This window comes from Mesoplodon bidens (assembly GCF_964165515.1).
Source record: "Mesoplodon bidens genome assembly, chromosome: 10".
NCBI classification, from domain to species: domain Eukaryota; kingdom Metazoa; phylum Chordata; class Mammalia; order Artiodactyla; family Ziphiidae; genus Mesoplodon; species Mesoplodon bidens.
In genome coordinates this window covers 82,357,686-82,371,847 of record NC_138172.1, presented here as the reverse complement: position 1 = coordinate 82,371,847, position 14,162 = coordinate 82,357,686, and the positions used below count along the sequence as shown (strand labels likewise).

General features: G+C 60.9%; 2 protein-coding genes across 2 annotated transcripts in view; one reads left to right on the top strand and one right to left on the bottom strand.

The window, feature by feature from the left end:
- The first annotated feature begins 1,826 nt into the window (after positions 1-1,826).
- On the top strand, positions 1,827-5,073 carry CYP21A2 (cytochrome P450 family 21 subfamily A member 2). Its single transcript, XM_081247167.1, has 10 exons — positions 1,827-2,608; positions 2,695-2,784; positions 2,901-3,055; positions 3,141-3,236; positions 3,353-3,454; positions 3,557-3,643; positions 3,810-4,010; positions 4,319-4,497; positions 4,579-4,682; positions 4,774-5,073. The coding sequence occupies exons 1-10, from the start codon at positions 2,401-2,403 to the stop codon at positions 5,037-5,039; spliced, it is 1,488 nt and encodes a 495-aa protein (XP_081103293.1). The 5' UTR covers positions 1,827-2,400; the 3' UTR covers positions 5,040-5,073.
- A 3-nt stretch (positions 5,074-5,076) lies between these two features.
- The window catches only part of TNXB (tenascin XB), a 61,914-nt gene continuing 52,828 nt past the window's right edge, over positions 5,077-14,162 (bottom strand). The window contains exons 26-42 of the mRNA XM_081247166.1: positions 13,485-13,832; positions 12,576-12,863; positions 11,933-12,211; positions 10,336-10,623; positions 8,999-9,322; positions 8,345-8,680; positions 7,938-8,060; positions 7,678-7,821; positions 7,366-7,485; positions 7,118-7,261; positions 6,897-7,027; positions 6,641-6,773; positions 6,394-6,545; positions 6,207-6,303; positions 5,954-6,115; positions 5,709-5,872; positions 5,077-5,358 (exon numbers count right to left, since the gene is read on the bottom strand). Coding sequence (XP_081103292.1) covers positions 5,257-5,358; positions 5,709-5,872; positions 5,954-6,115; positions 6,207-6,303; positions 6,394-6,545; positions 6,641-6,773; positions 6,897-7,027; positions 7,118-7,261; positions 7,366-7,485; positions 7,678-7,821; positions 7,938-8,060; positions 8,345-8,680; positions 8,999-9,322; positions 10,336-10,623; positions 11,933-12,211; positions 12,576-12,863; positions 13,485-13,832 — 3,335 coding nt within the window. The 3' untranslated portion in view covers positions 5,077-5,256. The remainder of the gene's footprint in view (positions 5,359-5,708; positions 5,873-5,953; positions 6,116-6,206; positions 6,304-6,393; positions 6,546-6,640; positions 6,774-6,896; positions 7,028-7,117; positions 7,262-7,365; positions 7,486-7,677; positions 7,822-7,937; positions 8,061-8,344; positions 8,681-8,998; positions 9,323-10,335; positions 10,624-11,932; positions 12,212-12,575; positions 12,864-13,484; positions 13,833-14,162) is intronic.

The window sequence follows — 14,162 nt, the reverse complement described above, 5'->3', positions numbered from 1 at the left end:
TTTCCCAGAATTGTGCAATGCTCACATCTGATGATGTCTTCATCAAAAGCCCAACTGCTGTTCTGCCGGGGTCAACCCTCCCCACCCGCCTGCCTAGCTCTCCCCCTTTGGCAGCACCCCTTGGGTCTGCAGGGCTGACCTAGAAACTCATCTAGAGAAATTTGCTGAGATCAGTTTTGATGAAAACTGAGACAGCTCAGCAGCCTGCCATTCAATCATTCAACAGAAATCATTCAACAAAATTCAACAGGAACTCTCACTCCGTGCCATGCCCTATGCCAGGCCCCCATCCTCTGTGAAAGGTGTGATGTCGGGGAGCTACATGGTCCTATGGGGCACACAGGTTGGACATCTGACCCAGTCTGGGGGAATGTGAGAAGTGGGCAGGGGAGGCTTCCTGGAGGAGGTGACATCTAAGTGGGATTCTGAAGGCTGAGGAGTCAAGCAAAGAGAGTAGGGGTTAGATGAGGGTATTTGAGGTAGAAGAAAGCATATAAAAGACCCAGAGGCTGGGGGCAGGACAGAGCACATTCGGGGGCACTGCGTGTCATTCATCATGTCTGGAATTTGGATTCGGAGGTGGTGTGGAAAAGATGGGGCTGGCAAGGTAAATGGTGCCAGTTTATGAAGGGACATTCACAGGCATGCCAGCATCCCAGGTCACTCTCCTTTTGAATGGATCCCCTCCTATTCCATGCAACTTTGAGAAGTTCTGACCTTCCCCAGTATTTCCGAGGCTTCCGAGGGCTATTGCCTACATGGCCTGGTCATTGCCCATCAGATCTCTCCCAAAAGCTGGTCAGCATGGTGGTGGCATAAACCCACCTATGAGAGCCAAAGAGTCAGCTATAGTTGTCAACTATGAGGAAGGTGCCAGCTGTTGCCGCCCAATCCCAGAAGTCCCATGTTTTCTCCTTCCCAGTCCTGGGCATGGATCCAGGCTGAGCCTGAGCCTCTTCCATCAGGACCCCCAGAAGTTAACTCTTCAAGCTAGTGGGTAGCACAGCTGGAATCTCGACTCAGGCTCTCTGGTAGCACAGCCTTGCTCTGGTTGAAGCTCTGAGGTCGGTTCACAGAGCCAGGGATGGGGAATTGGGGGATGCGTGGACCGCAGGTCATCTGCCAGCCCTCACCCCATCCCCTAGGTGCCCCAACCTCTCACGGAGCCCTGCCCCTCGTCTTTAGCATGACCTCTCCTAAGGCCCTCAACTGCCTCCTCACCCATAAAAGTGGCCCCTGATAGCCCTACTTGGTCCACTAGGACCCCACCCCTTGTGGCAACGGCTCCCAGAATAGGGCTGGACCCCTGATCCCAGCTGTGGCTACCAAGTTCCTTCCTGCGGACTTTGGAATCTATGGGGAGCATGTTCATTCATGCCGGGAAACCCCACTTGCCCTGGTGCTAAACCTGTAATCTGTAGACTCTAACCGGGAAGGCAGTCCTGTTCTGCCTGCACCTGGGAGCACAATCAGCTTGACTGCAGAGTGGGAGGAGTCAGCAGACTAAGAGGACGGAGGAAGAGTGAGGAAGCAGCCCCGTCTCTAGGGCTTCTTTGTTCCCTATCCCTGGCCTTCCAAGGCCAGCGAGGTCCCTTCTACTTTCCTGCTCTTGGGTCCCGTGAGATACCCCGTATTTGTATAACAATTCTTAATTTTGGCTCAAGCCAGCTCAAGTGGGTCTCTTTTGCTTGCAACCAAAGAGCATTAGGTACATGGTAAGAGCTCCAAATTAAGGGACCATTTACTTCTTCATCTTCAACTTTTGAGAGTGAAATGAGGCGCTGTTAGTGATTACACTGGGACTACAGGTATAAACTGGGATAATGCAGGCAAACGAGGACATCTGGTTCCCCTGTCTGTAAGTGAAAAGAAAAACACACAGATCACTTTCATCTCCTTTTGTTCTTCAGGCAATCTGGGAGGGCGTATTAGGCAGGGGTTGTCGTTTTTCTCTCTGAGACAAAGTCTTAGGCAGGGGTTGTCATTTTTCTCTCTGAGACAAAGTCCGTGGCAGTAAGCTGGTCCCAGGTGGCAGGGTTGGGGGGGTGCGGTGGGGATCGGGAGAGGGCTCAGGCCCAAGAGTGGACATGTTTTCTTTCTTGCATGGTTGATGTGGAGGCAGAAAGCTGATTCTGGCTGCTGAAGAAGGTCAGGGCTGTGTTTCCCTTCCTTTCTTCTTGATAGATGAATGGAAAAGGGCCTGCTCTTTGATATGTGGATTTTCGAAGGCCAAGAGGGCTGGTGCCATTCCAGGAATATACTATTTTGTGGGCGGGACAGTGGGCAAGGACCTGAGGGAAGGAGTCAAGGGAGGCCTCAGAACAGCCCAAGGAGCCAGATGGCTGGAGGTCTCAAGAGCTCCAAGTGGCCAGGCTTGGGCCCCTGCCTGCGTCTCCAGCCATGGTACTCGCAGGGCTGCTACTGCTGCTGCTGCTGCCCTTGCTAGTGGGCACTCGCTTGCTGTGGGGCCAGTGGAAGCTCAGGAGCCTCCACCTCCCACCTCTCGTCCCCGGCTTCCTGCACCTGCTGCAGCCCAACCTCCCCATCTATCTGCTTGGCCTGACTCAGAAACTCGGGCCCATCTACAGGCTCCGCCTTGGGCTGCAAGGTGAGCGTCTGCTCCCTCCCTCGCCCCACAGCGGTGTGGAGGTGGGGTCCTCTCCCTGCTGACACCCTGCTTTTCCTCTCCCCCAGATGTGGTGGTGCTGAACTCCAAGAGGACCATTGAGGAGGCCCTGATCAGGAAGTGGGTGGACTTTGCCGGCAGACCCCAGATACCATCCTGTAAGGGGTGGGGGGCATTTCTTGATGGAAGAAGCAGGGGCTATGGGAGGCAGGGAAGGTCAGGCCCGTGGCTTCCTTGGTCAGTTCGACCCCCTGCCCCCAACCCCTACTCACAGACCAGCTGGTGTCTCAGCACTGCCAGGACATCTCACTAGGGGACTACTCCCTGCTCTGGAAGGCCCACAAGAAACTCACGCGCTCAGCCCTGCTGCTGGGCGTCCGCAGCTCCATGGAGCCCCGGGTGGAGCAGCTGACCCAGGAGTTCTGTGAGGTGAGGCTCGGCTCCCACAGTTGGCCCAGGTCAGCTTCACCCCTCCCGGCAGCCCCCCTATTTAGTTCATGCTGCTTCTCCTCAGCGCATGAAAGCCCAGGCTGGTGCCCCCGTGACCATCCAGAAGGAATTCTCTCTCCTCACCTGCAGCATCATCTGTTACCTCACCTTTGGAGACAAGGTCAAGGCTCTCTTGCCCTCACATAGGCTTGGGCCGCCCCCCCCCCCCCCGCCCGCCAGCCCCTCCCTGACCCTCTCCTGGTCCTGAACCGAAAGGATTCCCTCCTTTTCCGGCAGGAGGACACCTTAGTACATGCCTTTCACGACTGTGTCCAGGACTTGATGAAAACCTGGGACCACTGGTCCATCCAAATTTTGGACATGGTTCCCTTTCTCAGGGTGAGGAGGTGGAGCCCCGACACACCTGGTGCTGGGAGACAGGGCGGAGGCGGGGAAGAGGCTCCCTTCCCAGCAGCTACACTCTCTTGCTGTCTGCCCCAGTTCTTCCCCAACCCCGGGCTCTGGAGGCTGAAGCAGGCCGTGGAGAACAGGGACCACATTGTAGAGAAGCAGCTGAGGCAGCACAAGGTGGGAACCGTGCGTGTACCGGGCTCCTCCTCAGCTCACAGCAGCGATGCTACCGCCCCAGAGCTAGGCAGCTTCTTTGGCACCCCACCAGTCCTGGACCTGCTGCCCGCCGCTGAAGCCCCTCCCCAAGCCAGGCACTCAGGCTGGCTCCTCCTCCCCTCTCCAGGAGAGCATGGTGGCCGGCCAGTGGAGGGACATGATGGACTACATGCTCCAGGGGGTGGGGAAGCAAGGAGTGGAAGAGGGCCCCGGGCAGCTCCTTGAAGGGCACGTGCATATGTCCATGGTGGACCTTTTCATCGGTGGTACTGAGACCACGGCAAACACCCTTTCCTGGGCTGTGGCGTTCCTGCTTCACCACCCTGAGGTATGCCCTGGAGGCAGGCGAAAGGCTCCTTCCTGGCAGCCTGGCCAGGGCAGCGGGAACCCAGCTCGCCGAACCCGCCGCGGGCTGTGTTGGGAGGGGGCGGGGGGAGGGGAGTGAGTCCGGGGCGGGCTGTGCTGGGGGTGGGGGGTTGGGGGGAGTGAGTCCGGGGCGGGCTGGGAGGGGGGTTCTCCTACTTGGCCCAGAGTCTCCGGTGAGCTGCTCCAGGGAGTGGTGGGAGGCTGGGCAGCCGTGGGTCGGCCAGCGGCAGGGCTCGGGCCCCGGACCTCGGGCTTGCCCCCCTTTCCCAGATTCAGCGGCGACTGCAGGAGGAGTTGGATCGCGAGCTGGGCCCCGGAGCCTCGGGCTCCCGAGTCCCATACAAGGACCGCGCTCGGCTGCCCTTGCTCAACGCCACCATCGCGGAGGTGCTGCGCCTGCGGCCCGTCGTGCCCCTGGCCCTGCCGCACCGCGCCACGCGGGCTAGCAGGTGACTCCCGAGTGGGGAGGGCCGAGTGGCAAAGGCCCCCGCGGGGTCCTGGCGGGCCTCTAACTTAACCCTACTCCTCAGCATCTTCGGCTACGACATCCCTGAGGGCATGGTTGTCATCCCCAACCTCCAAGGTGCCCACCTGGACGAGACGGTGTGGGAGCGGCCGCACGAGTTCTGGCCCGGTGCGTGGCGGGGCGGGTGCCCGCGGCGCGGGGGCGACGGAGGCCGAGCGCCGGCGGCCGCTGAAACCCGGCTCCGTCCTTCCGCCCGCAGACCGCTTCCTGGACCCGGGCGCGAACCCCAGCGCGCTGGCCTTTGGCTGCGGGGCGCGCGTGTGCCTGGGCGAGCCGCTGGCGCGCCTCGAGCTCTTCGTGGTGCTGGGGCAACTGCTGCAGGCCTTCACGCTGCTGTCGCCCGCGGGCGCCCTGCCCTCGCTGCAGCCCCATCCCTACTGCGGCGTCAACCTCAAGATTCAGCCTTTCCAGGTGCGGCTGCAGCCCCGGGGCGGCGGAGGCCGGGGCGTGGGCGAGCGCCAGTGACCAGTGACGGGGCCAGGACTCGCTGGCCTCGGTTTCTCCTTTTATTGCTCCCGTACAAACCCCTTCCCTCCCCCCTGTAAACATGGTGCTGTGAGATCGCGGGTGGAGAAGGCTTCCTCCGGTGGCTGGAAGGTGAAGGTGGCCCCCGGCCCTTCTCTGAGCGCAACCCCTCAGTGCTCGGCAGTCATAGTAGGGCGCAGGAGGGGTGAGCAGCGGCTCAGCCTCCCCTGCCCGGGGGCCGGTAGCTTCTTGGTCTCAGCTTCATTTCCGTGAAGGGCACGGAGAAGTCAAAGCCCTTCCAGTAGTACCAGCTCACTCCCTGGGAAGGGGTTGTTGAGAGAGAGAGTCAGAGCCTGACATCCCATCTGCTCCGACCTCCGCTCCCCTCCGGGGAGAAGGTTCCCACAGATCGATCAAGGATCCTCCCTCCCTTTATCCTTCTTAATCCTCAACTACAAAGGACTGAGGCTGAATCCTGAGCTGTCCCTTTACATCCAATAAATCATCTTCTCCTCGAGAAGACTTGCAGAGATTGGTATTTACTGTTCCATTTCACAGACAAGGGCCCTGGGGCGCTGAGTGTCTCAGTAACTTGTCTTGTCACACTGTGCGTCACAAACACCCAGGCAGCCTGAGCCCCAGCTCCGTGCTGTCTCCTGGGCCTCTCACCTGGTGGTCCACTGTGCTCCCGTAGAGCCCGTTGAGGTTGGCATAGTGGCAGTTCTTATACCACCAGGCCCCTCGGTAAGAGACGGCGCAGGAGATGAGCAAGTTGTTGGGGTCTCGGTCACGGGCAGAGAAGACACTGCCGCTGTGGTAGCTCATGGAGTCCCCTGGGCAGGGCGTGGAAGGAGCCGTGAGGGCCTCTCCCTCCCCATTCCCACCCCGTCCCTGCCCCCCGGCCCAGCCCTCACCTGCAGTGCCATGGTAGCCTTCCAGGTGGAGGCGGTAGTACTCATCGGCCGAGTCTACTTGGAAGGAGTCGTACTGGGCAAACACGGCCTCGTCCCCATCCCGCAGGTCCACACGCAAGGAGTAGTCGCCGGCTTTGGTCAGGCTGTGCAGGGCCTCGTTGCCTGGGGGTGGGGAATGTGTGCTCATCAGGGTCCTCGTGTCCACAGGGTCCCCATCCCTCCCCTGGTCCCGCAATCCCTATGAGGCACTAACCCAGCCAGAACTCCTTGGAGATGTTCCCAAAACCATGGGCATAGTCCTCCCAGTCCCTCCAGAAGTCAGTTTTTCCATCCATGCGGCGCTGGAACACCTGGAAGCAGGTGGGGGCACCATCAGCCTATGGCCCCGGGCACAGCAACCCTGCCCTGTGCAGACCCCTGGGCTTCTGACTGCCACCCACCAGCCAGCCACCCCCATCAGTCTCCATGTCACAAAAGACGTTCAGGGGCCGCTCGCGGTTGCCGTTGAGGAAGATGGTGGTGGTCCTTGAGGTGCTGACCCCGTTCTGCGTCTCCTCCCCACAGTCCCGGGGGAAGGGGACCCGAAGTCCACCTGGGGAGAGGAGAGTGAGGATCCAGTCCTTCTTCCAGATTCTAGACACCCACTACACACTCAGCCCCCAACCTCAGGTCCCAGCGCCTGAGTACCAGTGGTGAAGGAAGTGGACACGGGTGGAGTGAAGCTGTGGTCCCACATGGCCCGGAGCCACACGCTATAGGGGGTGGAGGGAAAGAGGCCGTGAAGCTGGTGAGAGGTGATCCCTCCTGGGAGCAGGATCTCCTGTGGAGCAGACAAGGGCAGGTCAGGGGAGAGAGAGGTGGGCCCCACCCGGGAGGCAGAGGCAGCACTTCCCGGACTGGAGCCCAGGGAGGGAGCTGGCTGGAGTGGCAGGGGTGAGGGCACCTGGGTCTGTCCACCAGGGGTGTTGAAGCTGAGCAGGTAGCCAGTTGGGGGGATTCGGGGCGCGGTCCAAGTAAGCAGGGCTGTGCGGGGGGTCACCTCCTTGGCCTCCAAGTCCTGGGGGGCCTCCAACCCTGGGAGGGGGAGGAAGAGAAGATGGAGATGAGGCCCATCCTGGCTTTCTTGCTCCTTGCCCGCCCCCCAGTGCACTTCACAGACCGTACCTGTGGTGAAGGTGATGCTGGCTGGGGAGGTGAGGTTGGGGCCCCGAAGACCATGCAGGGTCGCCGTGTAGTTGGTGTGGAGCACGAGGCCTTGCAGGGGGTAGTCCACGGCGCTGCCAGGGGCTGAGCCCTGTAGCGAGGGGGCTGGGAGAGGGGGTGGGGCATCAGCGGCTGCCCTGCCGGAGCCCAGCCTGCCCTCTGCTCTCCCACCCTGACCAGTCCCCTCCAGAGGCCTCAGCCCCGCTCACCTCCTGGGGCTGTGACCTTGAGGTCATAGGTATCCACCGGGGCCTGGGGGGGCTGCCAAAGCAGCAGGGCGGATCCTTCCGTCAAGTTCAGGGCACGCAGCTGGGTGGGGCCGTCAGGAACTGGGAGAAGGGAGGGGGCCCAGAGCTGTTCCCTGCTGCTCTCCCCCTCCTCGCCTTCCCAGGCTCTGCTGGACCCCTCATCTGCCACTGGCGCCTCCAACACCCCCTTTCCCTTTCCCCGTTCACTCTCAACTCCCACCCATGCCCGCATTTTCTCCCCCTACTTCCTGCCCGGGTCCCAGACTGTCTCACCCGTGGTAAGGAAGCCTGTGAGAGGCTCACTCTCCTCAAAGCCACGGACGGAGACCACGGTCACGTCGTAGTGAGCGCCTGGGGCGAGCCCCTCGAGTTTCTGGGTCCGGGCTCGGCCATCCACCTGAACACTCTGTGGCTCCCCTGAAAACACACTGGGCTGGGGAGGCGGCCAGGGAAGCAAGGAGGAGCTGCAGGGTGGGCAGAGCGCAGGGCGCAGGAGGAATGGGGCAAGGGACACACGGGCAAGAGGGTATCACCTCCATCTGCCAGCTGGTAGGAAACTTTGAAGCTGTCCACTCGGGACGGCGGGGGCGTCCAGCTGACCTTGGCTGATGTCTCCCCGATCTCGCTGAACTGGAGGTCACGGGGGCGCTCCAGAGCTGACGGGACAGAGGTGCCGAGGAATCATGGTGAGGGCAGAGGGCAGGGAGGCTCCTGCCCCGGGCTTCCCACCCTCCTTCTTCTCCCTGGGCCCCTCGGCCTCCGGACGTGCTGACCACCCCGCCTTTCCTCTAGGCCTAGAGATGGAAGCCGCCCCGCAGACTCCAAGCTCGCCACCACTCAACAACTTCCCCTCTGGCTGAGGCACTAGGTGCCACCCCAGGGAGTACAGAGACCCCCCACTTTGGGGCAGCATGTGTATGTGCCCAGCATGGGGCCTTACCTGGGCTGAGGGTCCGGGCTGTGCTCTGGACACCATCGGCCTTGTGAGGCCCACGCAGCCCATACAACGTAAGGGTGTACAGGGTCCCTGGACTCAGGTCCCAGAGCACGGCCGAGCGCCGTGTCCCTGGCACCGTCAGCTCCCGCTGCAGCGGGGCACGTGGATGCAGCTCCAGAGTGCTCAGTGACGGGACCCCAAAGCGGAGCAGGAAGGAGTCAAAGGCCTTGGGTGGGGCCTCCCAGTTGAGCCGCAGCGAATTGGTGGTCACATCGGTCACCGACAGGTGGGACAGGCGGGGCCCTGGCTCTCCGGGCGTCTGCCCAGCAGGAGCTGGCCCTGCAGAGTGGGTGGGAAAGAAGGCTTTGGAGACTGAAGCACACCAGCTAGGCGACCTGGGGCTAGATCCCTTCCACCACCCCACCCTGGCCCTCATTTCCTCATCTGCAAAATGGAGCTAACGAGGGGCTGGCACCCACGGGTCAGACATAATGACAACATGTATGTGTCGAGCCGAAGGCTGTGTACGCGCCCCTTCCTCCCTCCATGGCGCCCTCGTGGTGTTCTTTCCCTATGGTCACCGCTTCTGGGTACCCCCTTTCGCCTCTTCAGTCCCAGACTAGAGGCAGGCAAGGCCAGGCCCTACCCTGACGGTACCTGTGGTGCCCTCGGCTGAGACGGGCCCCAGGCGCTTCCCTTCACGCAAGCCGTAGAGGAAGAACTTGTAGGAGGTGCTGGGCTCCAGGCCTGACACGAGGACCTTGTTCTGGTCGCCACCCACGAGCAAGGCCTGGGGCTCCCCACCTGTGCTCTGATACTGGACCACGAAGGAGTCAAAGGGGCCTTGGGCCACGCTCCATGAGAGGCGCAGGGAGTCCGGGGACACGTCCTTCACTGCCAGTGCCCCTAGGCGGGGCCCTTCAGGGGGCTCGGGGGCCTCCGTGGCCAGGTGCCAGGGTGCTGGCATGTCCTCTTCCGGGGCTGTGTGGGAGAAGCCCAGAGAGAAGCTGAGCGGGGTGGGGGGTGGGGCGGGGCGGCGGGGCCCTCCCACTTCATCTCACCCTCCAGAGAGGGGATCGGGGCTGGCCGAGGCAGGGGACCTCATGGTCCCGGCCACGGCAGCGTGGAGAGGACAGGGACTGAGGCTCTCCTAACATCTTCCTTCTCCTGAATCTGCCACATCCCTGCTTGGGCACTGACTCCTGCCACCTCTCGGCCTCTCTGAGTGCCAGCCCAGTGGCCCCATGACCTCTCTGTGGGGCTCCTTTGCTGTCTGAACCTGGTGCTTGCTTTCTCCTTCTTCACCCCGATGTCTCAGCGTGCCCCACTCTAGATGTCTGCACGGGCCCTGTTCCCTCCCCAACCTGCCAGGGCGCCTGGTGCCATGGCTTGAGGCAGGACTAACTCAGTCCCTCCCTGAGCTCAGGGCACGTGGTCCTCCCTGCTGAGAAGAGCTGAGGATGGAACTGGCTGGTGAACTCGAAGGGCGCATCCTGCCAGCCAGGTCGGCCCCGCCACCACCAGGCTGATTTGAGGTGGGTGTTAGGAAATCTGGAAGGGGAACTCCATCAGTGCAGCCACTCCTGTTGGTTTCTATGCCCTTGGCCTGCTTTGTTTTCCAGTAATTTTCCATTTGAGAAAATGCTCCTGACTCATCCACGGGAGGGGGTTTGCCCTCATCTGGGCAAGGCCAGAGTGCCAGGAGGTAAGAGCTGCCCCGGTAGAGTAATGGGGAGCAGCTGGCAGCACTGGGGCTGGGCGGGGGTCGCAGATCAGGGACCGCTGCCAGGGCTTTGCCTTGCCACCTGTCCTGGCTCCTGCTTTGGACCGACCCGTCGATCACGCTGGTTCCGAGGATCTTCCTCCCCTGAGCCCTGTGCAGGGCCCCCTTGCCGCTCTACCTCGCCCACTCGTGCCAGGCCTTCAGCACAGAGGTGTGAGGACACCCACTCAGGCCGGTTGGCTAGGACCAAGCAGGACAGCCTCCTGCTCACCTGTCATTCCCAGGACAGAGACGGGGCCCAGGTGCTGTCCTCTGAGGAGCCCATAGAGCAGAAACTTGTATTTCCTGCCAGGCTCCAGGCCCTCTATGGTGACCTCCCTCTGGTCTGCGGCCACAGGCACCACTGAGGGCTGCCCATCTGTGTCCCTGTACTGGACCACAAAGGAGTCAAAGGGGCCCTGGGCCACTGTCCACAAGAGGCGCAGAGAATGTGAGGTCTCATCTGTCACTGTCAGCTCCCCCAGGCGGGGTGGGCGCTGCCGCTCCTTCTTCAGGGGAGCTGTAGGGAGAGCGGGGGCGCAGGGAGAAAACCTTAGTTTACAGCTGCCTTCACCTCAGCCCTGGCAACTTCTGGGAGGAGGGAGGGTCAGCCACCTGGGGAGACAGGCAGGCTGCTCCAGCCCTGCCTTGAACAAAGGAGCCCAGTTTCCTCCTCGGGAGGCCGCTGCCCAAACTCCTTCCTGCCCCCACTCCCCCCCTCTGAGATCAGGGTGCAGTAAATGCATAAAAGAGCACCTCATGAGAGAGTTGCGGCTGGGATTGCAGGAAGGGCCTCAGTTTCCCTCTGACCCCCAGTCCCCCTCTGACCCCCAGCCCCCCAGAGCAGGAGTGTGGCCAGAGCTGGGAAAGGCTCCCAGAGGGTGTCTGGGTTGTCAGGGAGATGCCCCCAAATAGTCAGAGCTGGGCGGGACAGCCAGCCAAGCTCACGGGCTCCCATTGCCCAGCCATAAACTCGCCCTCACTCACCATCAGCCTGGGCCCGCCTTTCCACCTGCTTCCCCAGCCCTGCACTAACACCACTAGACCAGGGCAGCTGGGTCAGGCAGGGGGAGAAGCCAGGGGCAGAGCTGAGCAGACAAAGGGCAGAGCAGAGCACAAAAGAGACGTGTCCAGGTGGGTGTGGGCACTGACTGATGGGGGCTGGAGCAGCCTGTACCCAGTCCCCACAATGAAGGTCTGGGGAAGAGAATTACGGAGTCTGAGAGCCCCAGGCCCCAACTGGCCGTGCGCCCCATCCTTGTCTGGCCAGGGTGACTCATGGTTCTGGAGGTGGGGTTAGGGTCAGTGACCCACCTCCATCCCTTCCTCGGGGGCTGAGTATTGGGCACAAGACACTAGATTTTTCCATAGTCTTTTTGCAGCCAAACCCTCCCATATTTTCCACTTCTTGCCATAGGGCTGGAATGAAGGGAGGAGGATGTGAACATTTATTGAACCCCAGTAGAGTTTAGTCATAACCGTCATGCAGGTGTGGACACTGAGGTTCAAAAAAAGAAGTGGCCTGTTGAAGGCCACACAGCTGGCAATCAGAATTTGAACACAGGTCTGCTTGGCTCCAAAGTCTGAGTTATTTTTATTATACTGCCAATCAGTGAATGAAGGAAATAAATGCTTGGAACAGTGCCTGGCATTCAGTAGGGACTCAATAAATCTTTGCTTTTGGCGTTAGGCTTGTCATGCCAAGGCTGAAGAGAGGAGAATAAACTTTGTGGGAAGGCCCCGGGGCCAACTCTGGGGGCTCAGATGAAAGGAAGCTCTGGAAAAAGGCGGGGGGCGGGGAGTGGGATGGAGGCAGGGCCAGGGCTCACCCGTGCTGCCTTCAGCAGAGATGGGGCCCAGTCGTTTCCTGCCTGCCAGCCCATAGAGCAGAAACTTGTATTTGCTATTGGGCTCCAGGCCGGGGATGGTGATCAAGCGCTGGTCTGAGGCCACAGGCACCACGTGGGGCTTCCCGTCCCTGTCCTTGTACTGAACCACGAAGGAGTCAAATTCGCCCTCAGGGACTGTCCAGGAGAGGCCCACGGAGTCTGGGGTCACGTCCGTCACTGTCAGCTCCCCCAGGCGGAGAGAAGGTTTAGTGTCTGGGACTGGAAAAGAGAGAGGTGCATGGAACGTGACAGAAATGAAGCCGACAGAGCCTCCTCGGGGCGCTAGGGCTCTGGGCCGCTGGTTCTGGGTGTGGGAGGGGGTGACCAGGTCACATGTCAGGAAGAGGGAAGGCAGAGGAGTAGGGATAAATGAGGAGCCAGGCAAGAAAGCAAGTGTCCCTCAGGATGTAAGAGGAGTAGGGTGGGAATGAGGGGGTAACGGGGGTACTCAGGACCTGGATTTCGCTGGACCCAGTAAATAAATGGATCTGGAGTGTGGAACACAGAAACGTGAAATTCCACAAGGGAGTGGGGGATGGTCAGGGGCCTCCAGGGTTAAAGGCGGCCTCCAGCCCTCACTCACGGGTCTTTGCGTCTGCAGAGACTGGACCGTGTTGTTTCTCATCCTGGAGTCCGAAGAGTAGGAACTTGTACTTGTGGCCCGGGGCCAGACCCGAAACCGAGACCTCTCGGAGGTGTCCACCCACGGGCACTGCCTGGGGCTGCCCCTGTGCATCCTTGTATCGGACCAGGAAGGAGTTGAAGGGGCCCTGGTCCACTGTCCAGGAGAGGTGCACTGTGTCTGAGGTCACGGCTGCCACAGCCAGCTCCCCCAGGCGGGGTGCCACGGGGGGCTCTGTATTCAGGGAGGCTGGAACAGAGCAGAGGAGGCTGTGGTCAATGGCAGGACCCTGGGCCAGAGAGGGAAGGCTGTCCCCCGGCTATGAAATGAACATCTGTAGCAAACTCTTCTAACTGCTTAACATGTCCCAGGCATTGCTGTAAGCAGTTCACAAACAGTACACTTAATCCTCACACAACAGATGAAGTAGATGCTTTTAGCCTTATCACCCTCATTTGATGGGCATCTGCGGCACAGAGAGGTTAAGAAACATTAGAAAATCACACAGCGCCTTCAGAGCAGGATTCAAACCTACAGAACCTGATTCTGTAGCCATGTTCCGAGCCACTAAAATGCTTGGTTAGGGAGACTGAGGAAGCCACACATGAACAACTGAGCAAGTTTGAGCTGCCAGATCAAGAAGACGGGAAGAAAGCTGCAACGTACGAGGCACAGGCTACATGCCCAGCTGACCCTGAACACACTGTCCACCAGCCCTCACTCAATTCAAGGACGAGGCGGGATTGTCAGCACCACGTGAGAAAAGAAAGGGACCCAGAGGCCCATTTGTGAGGAGTGCTGAGATCCAAAGGGGGAAACAAGAGAGCAACAGAGGGAAACCTGGGAGTCAGTGCCTGCCCCCTCACTCACCGGTCACGCCCACGGTGGACACGGGGCCCACACGCTGCCCCCCGTGCAGGCCGTACAGGTGCATCTTGTACTTGCGCCCGGGCTCCAGGCCCCCAGCGGTCACCTCACTCTCCTCGCCCCCGACACGCACCACCTGGGGCCCGTCCCTGCCCTTGTACTGGACGGTGAAGGAGTCGAAGTGGCCCTGGGGGACGGTCCAGGAGAGGCTCAGCGAGTCCGGGGAGGATCCTGTCACCGTCAGCTCCCCCAGGAGGGGCTCCTCGGGGGCCTCCGAGGCCTCTGTGCTGGGTTCTGTGGGGCTGGGGGTCTCCTCCATCTCTGTGGAGCTGGGGGTGTCTTCCTCTGCAGCTGAGAAGGAGAGACACAGAGAGGGTGAGGCAGGGTCCTAGGTGATGTCCTTGGGTCTGCTCCCAAGCCTTGGCCCCAGCTCCGGGCCCTGAAGTCAGTTCAGAGAAGCCCGTCCTTGGGGCTGGGTGGTCCTGCTCAGCTGACATCTCATAAACATGCCTGGAGCCTCCAGGGTCAGCTGTGGGGGACCAGGGCAGCCACCAGCATGGCTCACAGAGGCCCTTCTCTGCCCAGGGGGACACACTGGTCCTCAGGGAGCCTGGAGGAGGCACAAAGGGCACCATGGCTCAGCCTCGAGTAGAGGGGCCTCCTGCACCCCACTCACCCATC

Excerpts from the sequence above, each read along its gene's own strand:
- CYP21A2 (XM_081247167.1), top strand. The coding sequence starts at position 2,401 with ATGGTACTCGCAGGGCTGCTACTGCTGCTGCTGCTGCCCTTGCTAGTG. Across the intron at positions 2,609-2,694 it reads GCTCCGCCTTGGGCTGCAAG|ATGTGGTGGTGCTGAACTCC; the intron begins GTGAGCGTCTGC and ends CCTCTCCCCCAG. Across the intron at positions 3,644-3,809 it reads AGCAGCTGAGGCAGCACAAG|GAGAGCATGGTGGCCGGCCA; the intron begins GTGGGAACCGTG and ends TCCCCTCTCCAG.